At 45.8% G+C, this 26797-nt stretch overlaps 1 protein-coding gene across 8 annotated transcripts in view; it reads right to left on the reverse strand.

Annotated features, from left to right (window-relative positions):
- Positions 1 to 26797, reverse strand: part of IGSF11 (immunoglobulin superfamily member 11) — a 94475-nt gene that overhangs the window by 16296 nt on the left and 51382 nt on the right. Inside the window, exon 1 of one of the 8 annotated variants that reach the window (XM_084507273.1) lies at positions 15814 to 15963. The exons of 4 other annotated variants lie outside the window; for them this stretch is intronic. In XM_084507273.1, the coding sequence (XP_084363399.1) occupies positions 15814 to 15880 (67 nt within the window). In that variant the 5' untranslated portion in view covers positions 15881 to 15963. Of the gene's footprint in view, positions 1 to 15662; positions 15681 to 15701; positions 15964 to 26797 lie in introns of those variants that run through there. 3 more of the 8 variants (XM_084507276.1, XM_084507275.1, XM_084507274.1) reach the window with 3 other exon arrangements.

Consider the following 26797-nt stretch of genomic DNA (forward strand, 5'->3'; position numbering starts at 1 on the left):
CACTCTCCTGTGCTGCTGACTGCTACAGTGGAGGCATCGCTCAATGGTAAAGGATGTCTAGGGATAGGAACGTTTTGAATGACCATTTTAAATGGCCATGGCCAGTTACTCAATGAACTGTCTAGCTGCAGTCTTTAGCTGAAGTGATTTGGGAAAAAAGTCAAAAGTCCATGCAGGCACATCTGAGGTGGCAAACCCTGGTTGAGTTCACAGAAAGCCTGCAACAGCAGCTGTGCGCTGCAGACCTTCCCATTCAGCTAGCTCAGATGCCAACATAAGCCTTCCACGTCCCTCATCGTCACTATCTCACTGCTTGTCACAGCACCTAGGAAAGAAAATTTTACAGTAAAGGCTTGCATCTATGCTTCCTAAAATGGAGAAAAGGCACCGAGATGACTGAGAGCACTGAAGACATAAACAGGCTTCATCTGGAAGCTGGTTGCAAAACCTCACAGGAGCCAGCCCTTAATATTTGGGAAGCACTGCCATGGGCAGTCACCATGCCGAAATCGCCCCCAAAGCATCCCTGTGGATATCAGCACAACACCTGCGGCCAGCTGAGCCCACAGCACGCAAAGCACAGGGTGAGTGAGGCTGCATGGGATGAGACAAGAACTGTATGAAACTTGCTTACCCCAGAGCACGAGTCTAATTACAGCTCTTCCCTAAAAGCAAAAATAGCCTTGAGTCCCCCCCTCCCCATCCCTTTTCCCTGCTAATATTCTCCCAGCGCAGCCCAGTCAGCAGAGATGTGTCGCGCTGCGGATCGGTGCCAAGTGCTGGCAACAGCACGTGACATTGCTGACACAGCAAAGTGGCCTCCTTCGGGAGAAGGTATCCACCGGTGCCTCTGCAAGAGAAATGTATCTGCTTCGGAGGCAGGGGAACAGAGAGTCAGGGCTAGGAAGCTGAAATTAAAACAGGTCGGAGAAGCGCCGCTAAGACACTCGCTCCTATTTTCTGTTTGCCGAGCCATAAAATATACATTAACGGCCCAGCAGCTTTGTAAATGATTTATGGCCAAAAGAATAAATTTCTTCCCCTTCTCCCAGTTAAGAAAAAAAAAAAAAAAAAAAAAAAAGGAAAAAAAGGCAGCACAATGATGAACTGCTTAATAAGGGAAAACAACTTGAGGTTTAAATATGCTCAATGGTATGCCGAGTGGTAAGGACAGAGCCCATAATGAAAAAGATTAAGGCCCAGTAAGGGGAGCTGGCCCAGGGAAAGGCAGGATGGATGGGTGGGCAGGCTGGAAAACGTGACTTGTGTGCGGTGGGGAAAGGCAGGAGCACAGGGTGCAGCTGCATAGGAAAAGAGGTGGGGAAGGGAGGGATGGAGAACTGGCTCATCAGTGACTTTTAACACTGCTCATAAATACCTCCCATAATACATAGAGTTTTTCTATCTTCTCCCCTCCACCTCCTGCCCCGGTAACAGGGGAAATGCCATGGAAATACAGACTGCAAATTCCAGAGTGACTTTTTCACCTACCCTGACACAACCACCATTAGGTCTAACTCCAGTGCAGATACTCCCAAGCTACAGTTCAACTGCTTTTACCCAAAGCACCAAGATCTGTGCCCATCCTCCCCTAAAAGGAGCAAGAACAGACAGAAAAGGGACAGCACCTTCTGTATTAGCCTCAGGCAGGGTGAAGGTGCAGAGACATGCTGACACATGGCTCCCTCCCTACAGACACTGCTGACATCTTCTGGGGGTCCTCCAGGAAACACAGACTTTGTTGGTGCTGCTGCATCTTCCAGAAGTGATAAAGCAGCAAGATAACAGGAACACGCTGCATCCACCCACCCAAATGTTGATGTGCTCCACCAAAGACAGGAGCCTACCCATGCATGCAGGAGTATTCATATGATGCAAAGCCACTGAGACCATGGCAGGGCTTGGGTCAGCAATGAGGGCTCCAAGGAGATAGAGCTTCTAAGTGAGAGAGCTTTCCTGCAGCCCAGGGAGGAAAGTGAAAGCTGAGGTGGATCATCTGGAGAGGCACAAGGGCAGCCCCAGAAGGGAGATGTTGAGGGAGTGGGAAGCAGGACTGTATTGGGAACATAGGAGCTGGCATTGTGGTTAAGCAAGTGCAGAAGACAATGAATGGTGAGGTCTGGGGGTAGGAAACAAATCCCCAAGAAATGTCTCCACATCTCAGAGCCAAATACAGGGGGCCTTCCCTAGTGCTTCTTAGCTCCTTAATGCTGGACCATGGGAGAATTATGATGGGTTGGCCGCTGAGTAATGGGCTACTTAAAACAAAACAAAGCAAAAACAAAATAAACCCTGAAGATACAGGAACTAGCTGTTTCTGAGAAAAAAAAAAATAAAAAAAAATCTGATCCCATTCTCCTTGAAATTGTTAAAGACTGTCTCTGGGATGAGTATCAGGTAATTAAGAGGACCTGGTCCAGCAACCCACAACCTTCGGTTATCTGCTTTCTATCAGACTTCTGTGTCTCACATAGAAAATGCTCCCATCCTGTTGAGTACACAAGTTTTGCAAGTGACAGGACACCCAGCAGACATGCTTTGGTGTTCACTGTGCCTATGAACTCCCCTAAAATTTTCCCAGCTCCATGACTTAGTTATAACCCTTCTTCACTTGTCCTGATGTCCTCATGGCCAGCACAGTATCAACACAGAGCTGGGGCTGTTCAGCCAGACACTGACACCCAGGCTGGTTTGGTATGTCCTAGCAATTCCACTGAAGGCAGTTAGGTAACTGGAAATACACTTCATGTTTAAAAATCAAGCACATGTTTAAGTATCTTGTCAAATCAGGGCTTAAGGGTCTAGTCACATTTGCATCCATTTTGATAACAAAACTCCTGTGGCCCACTGGTAGGAGAGAGAGCCTTTAAGTAAGAACACACACAGCCACTGTACAACTACTGTCTCATACCTGATTCTAAAAATGAGCCTGATATAGGCAGGAAAGCAACATTTTCAGTCTCCAAAAGCAGTCAGACTTAAACAAGCTTTCATGAGAATGGTCAAAGACGTAAAACTTCCATATCTTAAACTTTATTAATCCCAAACTACTTTGGAAATAAAATTATTAAAAACAAACAAATAGAAAATGAAAAAAAGGCATTTTTCATTTAAATTGAAAAGAAAATAAAAAACAAATTTGTCTTCTGATCTGGCAAATGTCAGGTCAGTAATTGAATGTTTCAGATTATGAGATGAGCTGTCTGAAAGAAGTTGTAAAAGGACAATCTTCCACTGGGAAAAGAGTTTGCATTAAAATCAAAATAGGTTGTAAGAATATCAACTTTGATGACATTTTCAGTGAGTGAAGACAAAATGAATTGCTTCGACTTTCCCATTTAATTACGGCAATATTGGCATGCTTTGATTCAATAAGGTAAAAACACTTTATTTCAATCCACTTAAACTTTTTCCATGTATTTAGATATAAATTCTCACTTCATATTATTTTATTCACTGTACAGTGAATAAAACACAGTACAGTGTTATGCACACATATGCAGTAACTATGGCTTTCCATGTGAACTGAATCTCTCACCAATGCAAATTTCCCCTGATTTCTGTTCCATCTATTAAAAGCCTGTGCTCTCACTCTGACGTGAGACAAAACAGGGAGGGATATTCCTGGAATAGATGACCATCTTTTTTTACCAGCTTTAGCTACAAACAGCTATGTCTCTGTCTTCACAAAGGAACATCAGGAGCTGTGGATGTTTCTATGTGAAGTCTGGTGCCAATGTTGCTTAAGAGCCAGGTGCCAGTGGATATTGGAAACAGGACCAATAGATAAAAGTGTGCATGGCGTTATTAAAAAACAAATCCACTGTCTTTCTTTTCCAGTGCAGCAAGTTTCAGTGGTCACTCTAATGTACGCTAGCAGGTAAGGTACTGGGGCGATTCATAGAGCCTCCATTTTGCAGTGAGGACAACCGAGATGGAGAGAGGTTGTAACTCACCTCAACACCATGCTGCAGGTCAATGGAGAGACACGAATAGGACTTTGTCGCCTGATTCATGGGTCTTGCTCTGCCTATTAATCATGCTCTCCAGTGCTGTGCCAAGTATTAGTATTGATTTCAAATTAACACCCACATTTCTTATCACGTAGGGGAAAAAATAGCCAGGAAGGTTCACTACGTTCAGCTCTGCTGGAGTCCTACAGGATAGTAAGAGCAAACACTTTCTGCAAGGGGCTTTGCTGCAAAGCAGTCCAGGCTGGGCTCACACTCAGCACCATTCTCAAAGGAGTGCCAGATGCTCACAGAATGCCTCAAACCTCTTACAGAGGTTATCAAAAAATGCAGAGCACTATCATAATGTGATTGAAACTCAGAAAAGAGGTTTTCACTGAATGCAGGTGCTGCTGTTACCATACATGACCACATGCCTCCCCCCTTACCACCTTCTTTTCTGATGCCAGGTGTTGAGAATCAACCCTGGGTGACCAAACCCCACAGTGCAGTCTGATTTAATGCTTGTCCAATCTTCTTCCCCTTACCCTGATGTCCTAAATTCTCTTTTACAGGAGCTGCTAACTTTTGCAAACATAAAGCTGCTACAGGCTTCCCTTGTCTTTTAGAGTTACAGTCTCAGGAAAACACTTTGCACATTTTTCCTCCATAACAGATGCAAGAAGCTGCTTATGCCCAAGCAGCAAAGTACACAACTGCTCTGAACTAAGAAAGATTTTTTTTCCTGCACAGCTGGCTCAGTTTTTCAGACAGATGTTGTCACTCCTGCCGCGTCTAAGAGCGCACAATGCAACATTAATATGAAAAAGCCCAATTGGACACTGTTTTAACAATGAGTTGAAGATTCCCCAAGCACAGCCTGGATGCTGGGTTTTCCCTTTTCTTTGTTTCTTTTTGCTTTAATGCACCCCAAGGGGGAGGGTGGGGGAGCAAAATAAAACAAAATCCTAAGAAGCCACTGAAGCAAGTCTTAGCCTTTTGGGGGTAAATTCCCTTTTTGAAATTCAAAACACACATGTTAATCTTTAATGTTAAACCCCGGATTAAAAATTCATTCACAAATCTCATCGTTTGGAACACTTACAAGTCCATTGCATTATTAAAAGCTCAGATCAGTGGTACTCCGCATAACGAAGTCTCTCCGAAAGCTTTCCTTTCTCTCGCAGCCAGGAGCAGGTACTCACTGCTGTCCCTGCTTATCCTCTCAGCTAAAAGAAGCCTTCTTGTGGTTCCCAAGAGCTGGAAAAGGCTCACGCTAGGCACCTCCAGGTTCCGTTTCAAGGTATGCTGCACACCCTGTGGTCCTGGGAAGCAAATCCTGTGCTGATGGGACACTTCAAAATGGTGTTCACCTGTTTCACAGAGGTTAGCAGTGATGCTAAGGCACAGCTTGACTCCACCTGCCCAGCAGTGCTTTTTGAAACCAGGCACCCACAGGCATCAAAAATGTTGCTCCCTCAACCTTCCTCCAAGTGTCTTGGCAACACCTGGGAAGCACCAGCAACAAATCCTGCAGGTCAGCCCTGATGCTGAGTTTGCTGGTGCTTGCAAACACCCCCAGTTTTAAACCAGCAATATGGGGTGCACAGCCATCACCATCATCTCCAAGGAAAGAAGCATCTGTGCAAGACACAGCTTGGGCTGCCACAGCTCACTGGTGTTTCTCTGCCTTTTCCAAAAGGACTCACTAAACTATTTTGCATCATGGAAGGAAGAATCATTCCCAAACTGTGGTGTGCCTCTTGCTACAGAGGTTCTCACCTAGAAATACATAGCACTAGGCAAAGAACTCAATTACCTTTTTGTACTCCCTTCTTGCTTGCCTTACAGCTAGAGAGAGGGCACTAAGGGCTTAGGCTACCTGTATAGAGGTCCTGGGGTTTTATAAGTTGTTTTTCTGATTGATTGTTTTGCAGTCCCTTGCTCTGTTATGAGCTGCAGGCTTAAAATGCTGCAGGAGGCTGAGAAGTAGGTTTCTGTCTCTAGACTATGTGGTACCATGTCATTTACTTCAAGGAGTAAAATTATCTGTTTAAGAAACATTTTTGTGATGTGAAAAGGTACGTATGAGACTGGATGAGCTGTGTCATGTCATGCAATGGACAACCCCAATGTCAGACGATGCAGAAGCAATGCAATCTTTTTACCTGGTTTGCCAGCAGGGAGGAAAAAGAAAAAACAACACACAGAGAAGAGATTAAACTTGTACAAATCACACTTATCTCTCCCTTGTTTATCATAACTTTTCCTACCATATTTGCTAATGGCAATAATAATAATCTCTGCAGAAGAATTATGCTTGGGCTTCTTGCCCAGATTCCCTTCTTGTTCACCAGGCAGGGAAGTCATTTTATTACTTGGTGACACCAAAACTTTGCAGGAGGGACCCCATAAGATAAGTTTTGACAGCTTGCTATGGAAGATGCTGGTAGCAAAAAGAAGAGGGATGGAGGAGAGCCTTTAACTTGCGAGAGACAAAAAGCAGTAAATCCCCACTATATTTGCCAAGAGGGAAAAGCAAAGAAAGCAGCAATTATGAATGAACACGCAATGCAGCAGTCCTGCTCACAACATGGGTGTGTTTTCCCAGGGAAGGCAAGGAGCAATAAGGCCAGGTGACAAGGAGTCTCCCCAGGTGACTTGCTCATGCTTGTGCAGAGGTGGAAGTGAACCCTCACTCTCCAGAGCCCCGCTCTGTAGGTCATGTTCCAGCTCATCCCTCCCTCTATAAATTCAGTCTTCTACTTTTAAACTCATGTGCCCATCAAGTCAGATTACAATTAAGACTCTGCAAATATGGCAAAATATATTCATGAACATCTGTTTGAATAATGAGCCTGAATTTGCTTCGACAGTGTTTGCCCGACCTGGTTTCCTTGCCTTCTGTGAGCGCTCACACCAACATCCCCTGCTTGAAGACACAACTGCATGAGGGAAAGGCTGCTGCAAAACACTCATGGAAGCACGGAGATTGCTTCAGCTGCTGGCAGACTCCATAAAAAGCAGCTAAAAAAGTCAGAAAGCAAACATCCACTGCACCAAAGCCTGGTCTACCAATGAAGGCTCTAGATGTGGGTTTGAATGTTGGGCCTGTGGGGAGGAGATCTGCTGGTGTCATTGCTTTTCCACATGGCACATCCAACTGCAGAGCTCTCTCACCTCACTAGTGTTTCTGTGCTACTTGGGCACCCAGTGGTGCTAATGCCTAAAAGAGAAGCTCAGAAGATGTATTTTGAGGCTGCCACAGGCATGTCATTTATGTTCGCAATAAACACAGACCACAGGGAAGGAATTCAGCTCTAATGACAAGGCGGTGTTGCAGGAGGCTGTACTCTACTGAAGTTGCCACAAAGCACTGCCCATCCAGAGGTTATCTTCAGCAAAGGAACAGCTTTTTGTAACTGCTTGCCCAACTGTCATTACTATAGGACCTACTAATATGTATCTCTGCACTCACGTCACAAAATGTTAAAGTCTCTTCCCAACTCCAGGAAGCAGAAGATGCAGCAGGAGAGGAGGCACTTCTGCTAGGCTGGAAGACAGCATCACTTCAGACAGCACATGCAGCAATAATGCGTAAGCACAAAGGACAGACGAAGAGGACACAGCTACTTCCAGGTAACGGAAGTCTAACAAATGAAAACAAGCTTCCATTAGTCTGTTGGCATGAACATCGCTGGCTGGGAGTAATTAAATGGGCTTAGTACATACTTTTTGATCAAGAAGAAGGGTGTTGTTGTTTCCATACCCACACTGAACCTAAAACAAGGACTAGCAGTTCAGGACTTCCCTAGCAGAGAGAGAAGAGCCTTGAGCATCCACTTTCCTATCCCCTTTCCTTCAGCCCTCTCACTGACCCTCAAAAATCTCTCCAGTGCTGATGCTGCCAGCAAGACCCAAGAAGAGGTGTTTTTCTGGGGCATGGTTGTGCCCAGCGCCATGACAGTGCAGCTAACCAGGGCTGTAAGAAGTGCAAGAGGCTGAGGACGGGAAATCATCCCCAGGTTGAAGGGCATCACATACATCTTCATTCCCAGGGTCCCGCATTCACTTTGTGGGACATAACTCCAGCCCTGCACTGTGGCAGTGTGGGGACGAGAGTGGCAGCACACAGGCTCTCTGCCATGAGAGCACCTTCCTCCCCCAGGCAATGGTGTTGGGGTGCTCGCTGGAGCTGACAAGGCCACGCAGCACCCATTCAGTGTTTTGCATCCTCTGAGAAGTGAAAAACAGGAGGTGGCAGTGTGGTTTTTCCCCCCTGCTTTCTGGATGCTCGGGTTTCTGACAGGTTTCTCTGCGAGGGGCTACCCAAAAGCTCCACAGAGCTGGAGTGTCAAATGCTAGCACTCAGCGCTTAATTTGTGGTGCAAATCCTGTCAAACTCGATTGCGTCTCTTTGCCCCTCCAAGGCATCCCAGGCCCCCTCCACTTCTGCAGGGGGGGCGAGGCTTTGAGGAACGGCTGAGTGTGAAAGGCAGGATGTGCAGCGTATGCTCCAGCACCAGTCATGCCCCTCTCCTCCCTCCTCCCATCCACTGTCTGCACGCAGAGCGGCCAGCAGGGAACACATGTTCATTAATTAAGGCTTGTGGAGTATTTGAACACTCCACACATCATCATGCCAGGAGAAGAGTGATGGCATCAGCATCCGAGCAAGAACTGTTTGGGTTAAGGGACAAGGGAGATGGGGACAGAGGTGCTGCTGGCTGGCTGGGAAGCATCCCAAAAGCACAGAACCCTCCATAGGGATTTACCGTACTCATTTGTACCAGACACAAAGGTGCCAAAAGAGAAGGAGCCTTATAACAGTTGGGATCAGGCAGGGTTAAGTCGGAGCCCATAAAACACATCCCCCTGTGATAGGAGAAAGTCATCATGGTGGAAAAAGAAAAGTAGAGAACGAGATAGAAATACTTCAAAGGAAAAGAAGCAGAAGAATACAGAAAGCAAAATTCCAAAATATAACTACAGTATGCTTTTAATTTACATCTTAAAAACATTTCTCTTTACCCCAATCTTTTTTTTTTTTTTAGCAAAAAAAAAAAAAAAAAAAATCACTGCAGGATCTCAGACTACTTTTCTAGCTACAACAGCAGCAAAGCTCTGAAAGACACTGCTCAGGGGAGTGCATCTACCTGAGGCACTGCCTTTTCCTCTTTTCCTGCAAGGCTCCTTTCCTACCTTCCATGCAAATACCAGCACTTGTGGCTATTTATGTTCTCAGGAAAGCAGCAGCCTGGGAGGAGGCAAACTACAAGAGAGGAACACAAAAAAATATAGGGATGAAGAGGAAAATGAGCAGAAAAGCAGATAGCAGTTTTTCCAGCACTAAATTTAGATGAAAAAGCAATAGAAATGGTTTCCTTTCCTTACCTTCCCTGCATTTTTCCCCATCCTTTTTCTTATAGAGAAAACTGAAACCAATGTCAAAAGAAATTAAAAATCACCTGTCCCACTTCTTTCTCCTACCCTGGCCATTTTCCATGGGAAGAAGGAAGTGAAAAAAAAAAAGAACATAATGAGCACTTCTGTGAAAAAGATTTTTGGACTAAAAAAATGCCATTTTTCATCAACACATACAGCTGAAAGAAAAACTCAGACCAGCTCTGCACAACATACTGGAGACATAGGCTAACCCCAAACCCACAATTGTTTGTTTGTCCTCAGCAAAAGGAAAACCCAGCCCCAGCATGAGTGCATGTGTCTGTACCAGGATTAATCAGGCTAGCATGGCTAAAACCAGCAGGGACACCATGCTGGAAAGGACACTGCATACTTTCCTGACAGCAGCTCACAGCAAGACCTGTGCTACCATGTCCTCCCTCTGCCCCTTACTCTTGCTGAACAGAGTGGAAGCAGCAATGCCATCACACCCTCCTTTGCCTGGGCAAACAAATCCCCAAAATGCAGAGATTCAATGCTACAAGCTCATCCAGCAGGTAGCACAGCCCCTGCTCCTGGCCAGGAGCAATAGAGCAGCTGACATACACAGGGCTGCTGTCAAAGGCACACATCTCTGTGAAGTTTATTGGCTCTCTACCTCCTGTTTTCTGGGAGGGAGCCAAGATGCAGGAATTTGTGAGCTTGCTAGCTCAGCATTTCTGCCTTGCTGGCATGACGTCTGCCTTCTGAGAAGTCTTGTGTCCACTTGTTAGTTGCAGGGCCAATGTCCAACCCTAGGTCTTGTGAAGCTATTGCATCAAGGCTTACTTTATGGTATGGATCACGGGATCAGACCTCCAAATTTGTTAGGGAAAAAAGCCTGTACATGAAAGGGGTCTACACATTCTCAAATAGCTGAGTGCATCTGTTTCTGCTATACATTTAGCATGTAGATGCATATAGAAGATGCATAAAGCATGTACAGGGAAATGGCACTGTTTCCGCTGGATCTTCATAGCAGGTCAAGGGGAACAGAGGCTGGTTCTCAGTCTTCCTAAAGCATGGTGGTCCAGCGAGAGGGAGCAGAAGAGATCTGGCACAAGGACACGTCTTCACATGGAAGATAAGATTTCATGGAGGAACCTCTGGCCAAATTGCTTTTCAATTCCCATTTTGGGGCAAGTACTGCTGCACCTCCAGGCAGCAGCACTGCATTTCCCTCATGCCGCCTACTAACCTCCTTCCCACCCAACTCCCCCAAATCTTTTTGCATTAAAAACTCTTACCCACCCCAATTTTTCTCCTAGCCAGCCTTTACTTCACCCATGAAAGCACAAAAAGAAACTGAGCTCTGATATCCTGCTGCATCCTCCTCTTTATCCCCATCCTTTTCTCAGCACAAGATGAAGAGTAATGACCTGAACCAACCCCAGCTTAAGACAATAGGTGTCTGGGTATTGACTTCAATGGAATTTGGATTAATATGGGATTGCAAAATCTCCAAAATGAATGCAACTGTAATGCTGTTAAAACAACGGCTCAAAGGTCAGATGTTCCTGAAGTTAAAGGTTTCCCTTGAAATTAAGTAAGCCACGTTGCACATCCTGCATTGCCTCTGATTATACCTTTGTAACAGAAAATGAAAGAGAATGCTGCGTATCTGAGGACAAAACCCAGGAATATATAACATCACATGTGCAAAGCAAATGTTATGAGTATAAAGATAAAGAAAGAGGTGAATAGCTTCATCCCCCAGCTGGTACCGATATCTTGTACACTGCAATGCTTTTTGTTCTTGTGCTTTTCTTGAAAAATTAATAAAGAAAAAGTGTTAGAAGAAGACAGCACATGTAGAACAAATACTCCTCTGACAACAGTTATTCTACAACAACATAGCTCAGAGAGCAGCAAACCTGGCCTCAACCTCAGCTCCATGCACTTTTCAGCCTCCTTTTAAATTCACCAAAGGCCAGGCAGGAAAAGCAAGGTGTTGAGGAATATGCCATTAACAGCATTATTAGTGACCCCTTCTCTCAGAGCTCTCTCCCCATACAGGTAATGTCTTTGTGCATATGATTATCCCAACTGCACAAAAAAAGAGACTGAACCTGTCTCCAGTTCTAATCAGCACACCCACTAAATTGAGATTTCTGACAATAATTACAGTTGCCCATTTTTAGATTAGAAACGTTATCCAGAAACCAAGTACCCCACTTCATACTGAAGGCAGCGAGGGGTGGTAGTTTGGAGTAGTTCTTTCTCCAGTTCTGGTGATGATGCCGTGATAATGCCACCTCTCAGCCTGGTACCACAGCTTGTTCTGCAGCCTCTTGTGGTCTTGGGGGGAGATGCATAAAGTCTCGAAAGGAAGCAGGCAGCCACTGTTTCCACTACTTGCTCATGTTTTAGGAACTGCACATTTTTCCCAGCGCTTTCCAGGGAAATCCTGGCTACATTCAGTTTGGCTTAGGCACAAGGCTATATTTAGGGATGCAAATAAACAGCTGAAGATCCATTTTTAATTTTCATTTAGATCTAGGATTTATATTTTATTTGTTAATTTTCCTTTAATCTCCTTGTGCTTCATTACTCCCTGACTTTCACAGCAGGGGAGAAGAGGGACACATGGACGAGGGTGAGGAATAGGACCCAATGGGAGCAGCGATGAGTAAGGTACTGAAAGAGGGAAGAGAGTGAGGGGGAAAGAGTATTGTTGACAGCATCTGATCCTCCGATTAATGTATTTCTAAGCAGATTAACCGAATCCCAACTGCTCTGTGCCAGGTTTCTTCCTAAGCTCCTCTCTCCCCCATGTAAACAAAGAGATATTTCCTCTGAGCAAACATCCAGCATGCTGACCAGAGCTCTGGCAGTACCTCTGCCAGGCAACACGGGGCACAAGAGAAGAAAGGGGGGAGTTGTGGGTCAATGGAGACCCATGGAAGCTCTTAATTTTTAATCATAGTTTGTGCTTTCTTCCACCTTCTCAGGACTTAGCATGACTCCTGATTTGTCCATCTTCAGGAAGTGTGGAAGGATGGGGGTGATATAGGATGATGAAGCAGCAATGGTTCTATTCTGGTCCAAAAGGCATATGGGAACTTGTAACCCTGTTACACTTTGCTTATCCACAGCTACACTCCATGGCACCCACACAGAGAGTAGGGAGAAGAAATGTGGGTGAGAGCATCCCCAGAAGAGGTGGTGTGAACCACTGAACACAACTGACCTCCTCCTGCCCTGCCCCACCAACACCTTCACACTGACTCCATACAAGAAAGAAACACTGCTGTTTCAACCCAGGTTGTTGGAGTATTTCAGTCACTAACTGGCCAAGCTCCCACAACCCTACATCACTGTCCCTGTTTTATAGAAACTTTCAAAGTAACTGAGCAGAAAATAGACTTTCCCAAGATCACGGGGCAGGTCAGTGGGAGAGCCACTTTCTAGATTACATCTTTGTAGGTCACAAGATTTAAGCATCTGTCTAGGTCATGAGATCAGCCTTGGCTGAATAGGTCTTCTCTAATGAGACTCCAAATTTAGCCTCCAAGTTTATGACTCTGGACCTTGTGAAGCAACCCCTCTGTTGGTCCATCTCCAGCTTTGCTCCCTGGGGGTGTGTGCACCATCCCTACTAGCAACAGCCGTAGTGGTCACGGGACACTCCTGCCTGTCTGCCACACCACTGAAGCCTTTAAGTATGGCATCATTGCCAACCCATCTTTGAGGAGAGCTTGGAAGGCTGGGAAGACCTCCTGTCCCCTCTCCCCCATTACAGCTCCTTATTTTGTCAGTGCAGATTTCTTTTTGGCACCCTGCCTTCATCTGAGCAAGAAGTGGCTGAAACACTCACAGACACACACCCCCACACACCTCCTTTGACGGAGATGAACTACCCAGAAAATGGGCAGATTTTCTTCGTCTCCTACCAGGGAAGGAAAGAAGCTCTCATAATGAACATCCAACACGGCACAGCGGATGAAACCGCTCAGAAAGAACAGGATTTACCATTTGCTCAGCTGCCCATCCCGCCCTGCTCAAGTCACAGTGAGAGCTTTAAAAATTAAGTCAGAGACCCACTAGAACTAAAATGCTGGCTTTGCCACACAGTGACTGTTCCTAATATAAATTCTCCCTGAGAAGGCTCCACCACACGCAACTTTTAAAAGAAACACTTCAGATCTTATTGTACTGTACAGCACGGTGTTTTCCTACTGATGCCTTTTCATTAAGAAAACCATAAGAAAAGTTCTGTGCTGCAAATGGAAGGGGAGATTGTGACTAAACAAGAATATACAGAGTCAATTAAGGCTGTAGGGAAAAGATAAGGGCAAGGGGAAAAAAAGCAAATGAATTTATGTTGCCCAAGGCACTGAAGGGAATAAGAAGGGATTTACAAATTCATCAGGAGGAAAAGAAGCACCAGAAAGAAGGTAGGTTCATTAATAAATGAGGATGAGGATGAAATTAACAGTTAAGCAATGGCTGAGCAGCTTTTTTAAATCTGTCCTTAGACAGAAGAATAAAGAAAGGAAGTTTTGTCTAGAAAAGGGGGGAGGAGGAAGGAGAAGGGGAGCAGAAACAAAAAGAACTTGAAGAACAACATGTCTACAAACCAAATAAAGCTAGCAACACCATCAAACTTAATCCAGAAGAGACAGAGACATTTTTGAGAAGTCTTTCACTTCAGCAGACCTATTACAGGGTTGAATGTTAAGCAATCTATATATATAAGCACATGCATAAATGTATGCAAGATCAGGAGCCTAATTTGTTACGGCAAACCATTGACAAACGTATTATCCCAGTGACAAATAATCTGACAATTTACATTGAGCTGAGGAGGTTCCACAAAACCAACCAAAAAGCAAACATAATAAAGATTTTCAATAAGGAATAGAGTTGGCAATGTTTAATTCCAAGTCGATATCTATCCCTAGTGAAATAATGAAACAAACAGGGAGTCATTAAGAATCTAAAGAATATAACCACTTGCAATACACAAACGAAATCTTTTGCTTTTTAATACACATGCACAACTAGCACCCAGTGGGGAGGCAGTAAGAGCAGCACCTTCAGGATTTAAATGAGTTGATATTACCTCACTGCATCAGTTCAGCCAGAACAAACAATCCACAGATCCAAAAAATGGCCAGAGGTACAAAAAGAAAATGCACTTATTTGGACTGGTCTTATTAAACCAGTGTCAAAGGAAGCCAACACTTACTGTCCATTATGCTTGCAGCTGATGCCCTACATAGAAATTGCAGATGTAACAAAAGAAAAAGAAACAGGCCCTTGCCAAACAAGTCCCTTAAAATTAAGAATGTGTGGGCAATAGTCTGAAAGTTAAAGCAGGGAGTAGCATGAGTGAGAAAGGGGATGATTTAATCTAGACCCAACCAAAACAGAAAAATGCAGGTAATGATCCTAGAGAGCAATGGTCCAAAAGATGCATATTCAGCAGGCAGGAGAAAGCCCAGAAGCTGTATTGTACTCTGAGATTAGAGAAAATAGCAAATAAAAAATCTTGATGTGTTTTATCAGCAAAACAGACTTTTGCAGTTTTGGGTAGTGAAGAGAGGGGCATCCTGCAACAACAGAGGGAAGAGGGAAGGAGCTTTAGCACCATTTCATTACAACTAGCCCAAGGTTTCAATTTTGTTCAAGCTATCAGGTTTTCCTCAGCAGAGATAAGAGAAAAGAAGAGAGGGAGGAGAGTAGAAGATTAAGAATTAGATCTGGAAGAATTTGGGAGGAAGACCAAGAAGGGTTAAACGCGCACAGCTGACTAAGAAACAATCCCAATGAAGTAAAGTATAAAACAAACTCGATCCATATGACTACTGCAGAGTGGGAGGAGGTAATAACAAGTGAGGAGTTAAAATATTAAACTAGAAAAAAAAATATTAAAAAATAGACTTTATACCAGGAAATAAATTGACCTCATTCTAAGTTGCACTGATGTAAAATAAGAAGTAACCCAAAGGAAAGAAGGGGCACAGATGCTGTGAGTGCACCCAGCAAGAGCATTTTGCAGATCCTTTCCCTCTCTCCCAATCTTTAAACTGTCTGAGATTCCAGGTCCCAAGCCCCAGTGGCATTCTTGGTTGCACTGGCTCATCCCTTCCTTTTAGGAAAAGCAGAGATTTTGCCCAGTATATGAATGTTGGGCAGAATTCAAGCCCCTGCTGAGGCAAAGAGCCTTGCTGGGTATTCCAGCAGCTTTGGCTCACCTCACGCCTGTTGGCAACATACATAGTTATGTAAAAGAGATACTAAGGCTCTAAAACCAGTAGTCATTACGGTTATTAATACAGTGACACACAAATCCATAATAAAGACCTTGTGTCCCTAGGGAGGTCATGTTCCCAGATGCCTGCTGACCACATGAAGAGCTAGGAGAGGGCCACAGCTTCCAAATTCCTCTAACCACTACTATGCTGCATAAACAGACCTGACCTCTTCTCCTGGATGATGATGAAAACAAGCTTCAGGTAGTCCCCCCAGAGCATTAAATCCATGGAAAGACATCCTCAGGGTCCTATATATTTTTTCAGAGACAAATCAAACCCCAAAGGACCTTCACTTAAGCTGCTGCAAAATGCCTGTGTTACTGCAGGCAGGGGGAAGGACAGAGATGAGTACTCAAAAGCACCACAGCTTGGTGGTAACTCATTTGACAAATTTGGCTGCTCGTTAGTCAGGATGAAGGACTGCTGTGTTACAGGCTTTCTCCGTCTTTGTCCACTTACTGAAATAAATAGGTATAACCTGTCCAAGAGGTGTCTGCTGGAGGTTAGCGCACTTAATATCCTTATTATACTCATTCCTCATTTTCTGATGGTTAAATCCTGGCTTGCCCTGCCTTCTTACGCTGTAGACCCCAGCAGATGGGATGCATATGTGCATTCCTCTCCATGTAATTCGGGTAGGGCCAGATGCAGCGCAGCGTTAATTGCTCCTGGGTCACCCAGTGGCTGCAATACTCAGCTGCACCCCACAGCCCCAGAGAAGCAAGCTCAGCTGTTGGTGGGCTAGGACTGAAGAAAGACCTGCCTTCCTCTCAGTGCCTAGCAGAAGCACTTCAAGCACTGCAATGCTTTTATCCGGCAAGCACAGAAATGCCTATACAGCTCGCTTGCCCCACCCAGAGGCATTTTGCTCGCTGCTGTGCAAATACCAAAGTTTTGCAGCCCCCAAGTACCGCAGGAGACAGGGGCAAATAACAGCCAGGTCACTGAATTAAACCCGAGAAGCGGCAATGACAGCAGCGAGGGAATCCTACAGACCTTGACAATTATCAGGTTCAGGCCCTCTGGTGCCTTTCTTCGGTCGCTCGGAGTTGTGGAATTGATCTGGAAACCACTTTATTAATGTTCTTTCTCTTCCTCCCCTTCTCCCCAAGCAGTATCATCATTTATTAATTTATGATTAAATGAATTATTGATTCTCGCTGCACCTGCAGTAATCGCCATTGTCCTTCTCCCCCCGAGACAGCTTTGACTGATGTGAGAATGGCAAGATGGCAGGGAGACAGAAAGAGAGAGAGGAGAGGCTCACTGCGGAGTAGGGCCTCAGACACGTGTGCTCCCACCAAAGTGCTGGGCTACAAAGGAAGGATGCAATGCACCAAGGCACAGCCATGGGACCACCTTCTCAGAGGGCCGTGAAGGTAAAAAAAAGTGCAAAGCCAAATTGCTCCCGATAAGGACGGAATGAGTAGCAGAACTATTCATAGGCATTCAGCATGTGGGAAAGTATTAAAAAAAAAAAAAGATTTGACCCAGAGAAGAAGCTTTAGTTTTTATTCAGAAAAGTCAGGCTGCAGTTCTTTGAATACTTCACTGAAAAAACCTTCCAGGCTTTTGGCTTTTGCCTTGCAATTACAATCAACAGATGGTGATTATTTCACAGGCTGGGGCATCTGGTCAGCTCCTAGCCAAACATAAATAAAAGACCTTTGCATGCTTTTATCGGGCATGCTGGTCCAGAGACAAAAATGAGCTTGGGAGTAAAAGAAAAAAAAAGACAAAGACAAAGACATAAAAAGACAATTTCCCTGTTTTGGAGGATGTTTCCTTTTGAAGAGAAAAGGATGGAAGGTGGGGGGAGAGAGGGTATGGCTGAAGGGAATACAAGCAGGATCTTTACAGAAATGTGCCCCTTGCACAGATGATCACTGCTCAGCACTCAAAAACTGATGGCAATTTCTGAGCCGGAATCTCCCTGTCATGAATTAAACCCATCAATTACATCCAAACCTGACTCTTTTATCTGGGCTGCAAAGCCCAGAAAAACCCTCGTTATTCCTTATAGCATCTTTCCCCCAAGCGTTGTCATGTGCCTCTACCTAAAAGTTTTACTACATCCAAGGCAGGAATGCATCAAGATACTGTTCCTGCTCTGCATCGATAGTGAAAAAGGAGAACAAGACCACTACTGGGAAACATTCTCTCCTGAGAGCCTCCCTGGCCAGAAGAGCTGCAATACTCACCTTGAACTGACTGCATAGAAAATGCAGTCCCGATTTTGGTCCTTCCTGCAGTCTTCATAACCCCATAAATCACTGTCCACCCCCTACACCAAGCAGTATATGCTGGCTTTGTGTGCATGACCACTGCCCATCAAGAGGATGAACCCACAACACTCAGGGAAGATCTAAAAGCAGCAGACAAAGTCCTCCTTTAGGGAAGTGCCTTGGATGATGTGCACAGAAGTTTCAGAGTCCTCATCATTACTTTGCACAATGGGATGGTGGCTGAAAATCAGCAAGGCACTCAGCCAAGGAGCAATTTTGTAAGGAAAACACAGCAAACTCTTTCTGCTCCTGCCTTACACATGCCTCTGGGTTACTCAGCCATCATCCACTAAACTAAGAGCCTGTCCTGTCCCAAAGTCACAGCCAATTGTGACTCTATAAGCCAGCACCATGGGGTGTGCCCGGGCTGTCTTGACCTCTCCAGCAGCTTGCGCAGAGTCCTAATCCACCACTTGCCAAGGCATGAGCTCTGCTTTCAGGAGCAGCACGAGGAGATAGATGAGGATCTCCTCCAGGTCTCCCACTATCACAGCTCACGTCGTGACATGCCGCTGAATGGTTTCCGACTCCCTCCTGGGGAGAACTGCCGGAATTTGGCCATTTCATTACATGCTCGGCAGGACTCCACGAGAGAGTGGAATTAGCTGCCTGATCACTAGCTGAGGAGGGAGAGGGACACCCTCCAGCACAATTTATATCAAAAGGCAATGGCAAAACAGGGCCCGAGGTGGGGAAGGGTTATGGACATGTAATGTAGGAGTGAATTCTATGCAAAGGACACACATAAACTGTGGGATGAAGGAAGGGAATTACATTACACTCCACACAGAGAGGGAACAAGCTTGGCTCAGAAATAAAAGAGCAGCACGCTACCCCACTGCCTCCTATTAAACTGATGAACTACATGGCTGTGCCCAGAGCTTCTCACGATAAAAAGGTTCATTTCCTTAAAGAAGAAGGTTTTGACCTTCTCGACCTTACTGGGCCTGCGTGCGCTTACCCATTTTAATTTCAGATTAGCATCTCGCATTTTTGGTACCCAAGGGATTACTGTTTTCGCCTGTGCAGCAACTGCAGTTCATAAAAGTATCGGTTACCCTCCCCCTTGTTCGCAAAATCAAGGCAGATCTGACCAGATGGCACATGCTCCTGCGCTCTGTGTCAGGCTGCATTAATTCAGGGGAAATGAACTCTCCTCCAAAACTATATTTATTTCAGACACCGCCTTGCCCAGTTGCTGGGCTGTCCTCAGAAAGACCTAGAGCCAGCTTTTTTTTTTTTTTTTTTTTTTTTTTTTTTTCCTTCTGTGTGCTTAGCAGGGAAATAAAGGATGGCAAAGGCCTTGTTGGAAGTCTCAGCCAAATCTTGGCGCCTGAATGTGGGGTCCTCCGAGGTGAGCTGAGGCATTCACCCTCCTAGACAGAACTGATAGACAGCTAGGTTGTGGTATCCCACAGCAGACTCATGCCTGTCCACAGTGATCGATGTCCCATTTTTCAAGAAGGCTGCATTATGCTGCCATGGTAGGATCAGAAATGGGATTCCTGCATGCAATAGAGAAAGGCAAAAGCTGCTCTGAACTGGTGGAGGGTGCACAATTTAAATTCTTATCTAGATTCAGCTCTTTGTCAGGCCATATTTTGTGGGGTTTGGGCAAAGCATTTCACTTACTGATAGCTTTGGTCATGTTGCCCATTGATGGCCCATTTCCTCCTTAACCTTCTGCTGAATAATTGCTGGAGTCAGGATAATGTGCTGGAAAGAGAGTCTGATGGGGTAAGAAAATGCCTTTTTTCCTCCCTGTAAAATGTTATTTACCACCTTATATAGCACATGTAACAACACCTAAGTGCTATACTATAATTAGTAAAATCATGCAGAGAAACTGTTCATGTGGATAATGATACTTTGCGTCCTCCCATGTGGGTAGTTTAAGGTTGAATTAATTCGTGTTTGCCCAGCTTTGTGAGATCTGTGGAAGAAAGGCTATTGTTATGCAAATAATTATTAATAATGACTCCTCCTGTGCTGTTCCCCATTAAATGTGATCAATGTATAAGTAAAAGGCTATTTTTCTCCTTGCTGTGAGACAAACTGTGTTCCACAAATGGACGCCTTGGTGTCCGTGTAGCTGGCAAAATACGAGAACTCTGCAGTGAGGGTGTTTTTCTGAGACTGAGGGCTTGGCTTCTGGATCCTCCTTTCTGTGCTGCAAGCAACACTTCTGACCCTGGAAGTCACTTGGACAAGCAGTCACGCTGCCTACTCAAGGCAGCAAATTCAGACACAGCTCACAAGATCTCAACACAGAGGCAAGCCCATGCAGAGGGAAATTCAGACCGCCAAAAAACATATAATTTGACCACAGGTGAACAATTTTCTTCATTTTACAGGCTGAAGCACAAATGCCTATGACAATAAAGCAGATCCTAGAGGTATAAGTATACAAAAAAATAATAATTAAAAAAAAAAAGATCTAATCCTACACTAAATAAGGACAAATGTCTAACGAAGACACTTTTTAAGGACACCGGGGTCACAGTACAATTCAGACACGAAGGGTTTGGTATCACAACCTCAGTCCTTTGGAGCAGATATGCAAAACTGCTTCACAGCTGAAAGCTGTCAGAGTCCCTGAGATGTCTCCCACTGTGGACGAAGGTAGGGCCATGCAGAGTAGGTAGATAAGGAAATTTGTGTGAAATAGGGCTTCTCCCAAGGTTCAGGGTTTATCATGAGCCACACAGGGGTCACACCAACACAATACTTGCAGGACTGTTGCATGACTGGGTGCCTCTGAACAAGTTCTAGGAATGCAGAGAAAGAGAAAACTGGCTGTTACCATAGCCTTTTTTTTAGAATTTCATTAGCCCTGTGGTTCATAAAAAAGAGAATTTTGTCCCTGTGCTGCACAAGGCTGCTTGCAGCTAGGACACATCAGCATTATGGTGCTATTTCCACTTGGGAAACAGCCATCTGTGCAGCAGCTCTGATGCAGCCTAAGCCCTCCTGCACAGTTACTTCAGCAAGGAATTTCTAAAGCAGAAACACAGAGAAACAAGAATTAAATTACACCTTTGGCTCCAAAGGCAGTAGCTTATGTGCACAGGGCTCCTGAACGGGGCAGGCTCTGATAGAGGTTAATGGTGTCCCCTCAGGCAGCCATCTTCCATCACCAAACATCATTTCTGCAGGGCTCCCGCTGCACCAAAGCTCATAGAGGCCTTAGGCAAGACACAAGGTAGTAAGGCTGGAGATGAGCATCTTCAGCAGCTGCAGATGCTAAAGAGTCTGCAGCCAGAACCTAGCTCTGTGGTGGGGGACGGTTGAGGGCCACAAGAGACAGAAATGGTGCCTGCTTATCTCCTTGTAGTTCTGCAGATGCAGTCCAGGTAAGCAACAAGGAAAATGGATTTGTGCCATGTAAGTGAGCAGGTCTGAGGTGAAGACACTGCTGGAACTGATGTGGCAAAAAAAAAGGTCTTTCTCCAACACATTTCTCTGCTACCCTGCATGAACAGTGGCTGTGATTAATAGACACCAACCATGCCACAGACGGCCCAGTGTTCAGATGCGTGCCCTTCCCTGAGGCCCCTGGAAGAATGCACATGTGTGTGTTTGCATGAGAAACACAGCTAGTCCCACTGCTTGTGTAGGCCTGCAGATTTTCAGTCACCAGTCCAGGGCACAAACACATGCAGACGTCCACCCACAATTGTCCCAAACCTTCAGGAAACTGACCAAGGTATTGTAGAGGAAGGATGCTGGGGTAGCTCCCAGGAAGAAATGTGTGTGTCCTAAGCCCTGTGGAGCAGGGAGCTGATGTCTGAGGACTCCCTAGTAATCTCAGCAAGCTGATAATAAACATGCTAGAACAAGTCTTTTCAAAATGTGGCAATTTAACCTAAGAAAGCTCTTACTTTCTGTGTCTATTCCAGCTGAGGTAAAGTCAGATCCCTGGGTAAGGTTTCCAGCCACTGGGAATGATGGCTTCATGTTCTGATACACATGAACTCCTTCAGTGTTAACCCCACAGGAAGGTCTCAGCTGTTCATTTACACATGGATTTTTATTTCTTTCTGAACAGCTTTTCTTTACTCTGTTTCCCCAAAAAGTTTGTGTCACTGGGGTATGCTGTAGTAGATCACTTCAGCTAGGATAAAACATCTCTGATTACTGAGGACTTCTCCAAACAGACTTCTCTAAAGTTTGGGGTCAGTCTTCAAAACCTCACATTCCCCTGTAGGAAGTGGAGATCATAGGGCATTTGTGTCAAGGATGAAATTACACACTTCACTCATAAGAGAAAGGCAGCAATATTTTTATTGATATAATGTAGAGATCTAAAAGTTTAACAGTAAATAGCACAGCAACTTAACAAAATTTGAGATGGCAAGGAACCCTTGATTATTTACTGCACAGAGGACAGGGTAGGTCAGACACATCAGGGAGACCCCCCTGGTGAGTCACAAGGTTCAGAGCGGACCCCCTTGCTTTCTAAACTCCTTGAACTGAAGAGGTAAGGAGCCCAGGTGTGTCTGAATCCACTCCTAGTTCCAGACAGCGAAATGGGAGGCTGGCATGGGAAAGAACACAAGGATAAGTCCAGGTAGGTGACAAAAATTGGAGTTTCACCTTTTTTTTTTTTTTTTTCTCTTGGACCCACTTGCCTAGAGCAGCAGAGAGTATATTTTCTTCATTGGCAATTAATATGTTTGATTTTTTCAAACGACAGCAAAGAAGTCATAACTGGGATGCAGCCAGCCTACAGATAAATCTCAAGGTCTTCAGTTTATCATCCCAGGCAAAGATGCCATTAATGATCATGCATCACGCTGGTAAATCACAGAAATGGTGCAATTGCCAGGGTCACAACAGGACAGCTACTTTCTCAGTATTCTGGCTAAACTTCTTTCAAAGAGAAATAAAACATTTCCTAAGCAACAGTACGTCTGAAGCCTGATTCCCTATAATTTCTCAGGTGCCCAAACACCCAGTTGAACTTCACCCTACAGTCATTACAGAACCTCAAAACCCCTTTCCACCCCATCTCCAACTGACATGAGTTCCCTGCCTTTCTGTAACAACTTGGTCACAAATGACCAATCCCTGGTGATTTTTTGGCCTGCTCTTGCTCTTCGTGTAAGAAGGGTCTCTTCTACAGAGGCCTGTTTTGCCACTGGAGTGCCAGTGCTACATGGAGCCTCCCAGGCTGCTGCTGAAGGTTTTGGTGGTAGGGAAGAGGTGTGCATATGCTGCTTCCATCAGGGCACAGCCCAAACAGAAGGACTCGAGAAGCAGAGCAGCAGGCTGTTTCTTGGATGTGGTTAGCTGTCTGATTGCTCTCTTGTAAGACTGGCCCTCGGGGACAGCCTTGACATATGACAATGGATCAAACATTGCAAGTGGTCCCTAAGCAGGGACTTCCTTAGGATCTAGTACAGCTTTCGTGTTGTAGGTAACATAGCAGTAGCAGCAGGAGAAGAAACACTAATTACATGACTTATGAGCCCTGAAAAGAACAGGCAAGAGGTGAAACAAAAGCTCCCCTTCCAGACCTGGGTTGCCTCCCTCCACATAGGCAGTGCTGCTCAGAGACCACTCACTGAGGAGAGAACTGGGATCAGCTCAGAAATTTTCCAAGCCATGTCTCGCTGTGCTGCCAATCCATAAGAAATGCCAATATATTGTGCTGTAGCAGTGGCACAGCCAAGAGAAGGAAACACGTTCACAGATTTCACATTCCCTAGACCTGGTGAGGAAAATCACCTCTGCTTTCTGCAAGTTTTGATGGAAAGGGGGAAAAACTAAAACATCCCCTGCTAGCCCAACCATGGAGAAGATTACACTGCAGCCCAGTTACAGCGCACGCCAGAAATGCAGGACTTATCTGTCTGGCGAGATGCTTTTCCAAGTGAGGAATGTGCAGTTTCTCTTATTTACAGCAAGGCTCCACAATCCCTCCCTGCTCTACCAGCTTCAAGACACACGGTCAGCACAAGAAAGCCATTTCAGGATCGCCCCTTTCACAGAAAAGATGCTGCAGGTAAATCATACATTCATGAGCAACCCCAGCCAGCAGGACACCATAGTATGATTAACCCACCCATTTCATAGGCTGTTAAACTGAGAGACGACGCCTTGACCTGGCCTGCCATGCAGCCCCACAGACAACAAATGACCCAGGTGGGAGTAGCAGCTCTCCCTACCCTCTCAAAAGGCACACGGATGGGCAGGAATAAAGAAATCTCATCTGCTTTCTTGCTGCTCTGCAAGATATCTGCAAGCCTGCAAGATATCTGCAGGCTTGTGATGTGCTCTTGGCACTCGTGCCAGCCCGCCACATACACCATTGATCATGGACTGGGCTTCACAGGATGCCTCCTGCTTGTTTGCTAATGATTATTATTTTTTTAAAAACAGTAAAAGACGGGGAGGAAGAAGGGCAAGGGAGCCCGGAGTGAAGGCTGCCTCTGTGCTCAGTCTCTATGGAAATAATCCACAATGCTAATACGTCCTAAAATGGTAATAAAGCCTGTGTTCTCTTATGTAATCCCATAGTAAGAAAGAGCTCTGTCGGCTTGCCTGACAAATGATATCTCTGTAACCTTGGAGGGGATTATTACTAAAAAACAGGGTGGAAAAACAAAGCAACATACACACACACACACACTCCCACACAAATCTGACGGATGCAGCAAAAGGACAAACAGCTCCAGGAGGGCTCCCAGGCACTGGCCCTGTGCTGTTATGTCTCTGCCACCTACCAGGGAGAGGACCTCCTGGCAAAGCAGCAGCCCTGTCCCAGCTCTTCCTCTGCTCGCATTCCCCTCCGCACCAGGAGCAGGGAGGAGGTAGGTTTTTCCCTCTTCCCTCCCTCCTTCCCCCAAAATGAGCATTCAAAGCCCCAGCAGGCAGCTGGCCAAATCCAGTTTGCCTGCGTCACTGATGCACGTGGATCCACATCTGTCCTGCCCAGTGGTGATGGAGCCAGGGTTACGTGCATCCCCGGGGAGGATTCATGCCCCCAAATGCATTGAGCTGTGTGGCAGCAAGGCAGAGATCACACTTTTCCTGGACTGAACGGCACGCTGAGGTTGCCCAGTTTGTCTCAGAGGTACAGGGAGACAGGCTGAGGGAGCAGGGGGGTTGGATACTGGGGTACACCCATTTTGGAGCTGTCTGGCCATGTTTGGTTGGCGATCCATAAACCAAAGGCAGGCAGCCCTTTGCTCTTGTGGCACCACCAGATGAAAGGCATGCTTCAAAAGGTAAACTGCAGCATATATCCATGCAGGTAGTCCATTCACCACATCCCTGTAGCTCCCTGTACCCCCCTAGACCGTGCCCCTCAGTGGGAATGAAGAGGGATCCACCAGATCACTCTGGAAACCCATCACAAAACAAAAATTGCTTGAATAAGTGTTCCCGTCCTCCTATAGACGGGCCAGCCCTGAGCACCCTCCTCCAGGACGTGGCAACTGGATGGTGAGGGGGCTGACCCAGGAGGCAACTCGTGCTAATGTCAGTGCCGAGCTCTTATCTCGGTGCCAGTAAAGCACAGTGACTGCTCCAGCATCTCTTTCCCACAGATGAAAGCATGGGAACGTTTAACGGAGCATCAGAAAACTTTCTTGGGAACAAGAGATGACATCAGGCGGGTTTCTATGCCTGATTGAACATTCACCCTTTCATGATGGGCTGTGCTCAAGAGGCTTTTAATGTTTTCTCAGACAGCAGGAGATGAATGAATAGGGAATGTCAGGTCAGAGAATATTCCTGAAGGCAGGAGAATGCCAAGTCTGAAGAAAAATTGGCCCGAAAACACTTAAGAAGATGTTATCATGACACTTAAAAGAAATGCTGAAGAGGGAACAGCCTCTACCAGTCAGGGCAGACAGCTGTAGTCCGTGCTGAACTCACGCAATGTGACTGCCTGGAGAATGAAGGGTTACAATCATTATTCACACCAGTCACATTTTTTTTAATTAATAACCTCGTAATTGGTATTGACTTAAACCAACTGATGACAGTCTTATGATAAGCCATTTCCAGCCAAGCTTTCTACCCAATTGCCCTCAGGTCAGGAAAACAGTGAACTCCATTATCGGGCACCAGCTTTCTGCCCCACACCAGTCTCCTTCGTGTGCCACGGAGAGAGGTCGCCCTACCGAGGGATGCAGCAGCCACCCACCTCCACGGCTGCCTGCTGCCACCAGGGCTGTGCTGGGGGCTGGCATCAGGCAGAGCAGCACTTTCTGATGTGGTGATTTCCCCCTGGGGAGATAAAACCAAAAAGGGGAGCCTGCTGTCAGGGCCACCAGAGCCCTTGTGCACCTCCCCGTGCGACCGCGGTGAAGGAAGCAGAGGTTAATTCACCTGCAGGCTGCAGAACAAGCAGATCTCGCTCCTCTCCTCAGACACAGGCTCAAGCAAAGAAGTTCTCCCCCTCCCCTCCTGATCTGCAAGCCATGGTAATTCTGGACATCTCTGACATAACTGCAGCACGCAACTTGAGCATGCCTCTCCGAAGCACGGGGGAAGGAAAAAGGGCAATGCTGACAAAGGGCAGAGCTGCCTCCGCTGCAGCTCATGCCACGGCCTCCCATAAGAGAGTTTGCAGCTGAAAAGAAGGACCCGGGGCAACATTTCTGGCCTAAAACACGGCAAATTTCAAGAGGGGGTTACCTCCAGAAAGAAAAACACAACATGGGTACAGAAGCCATCCAGATGCACCTGCATAAGGCTCTCCCCAGCAGTGCACGAATACACCAAAGGATGGAGAGGTGAAACTATGGGGCCTGGGGTCGGGACATCCCACCTCCCATCAGTGCTCTGGCCCCCCAAAAAGCTCCCCAAAGCCTCTACCTGGCGCCCAGGGGGGCTTCAGGGCCGGCAG

This window comes from Aythya ferina (genome assembly GCF_964211825.1).
Source record: "Aythya ferina genome assembly, chromosome: 1".
NCBI classification, from domain to species: domain Eukaryota; kingdom Metazoa; phylum Chordata; class Aves; order Anseriformes; family Anatidae; genus Aythya; species Aythya ferina.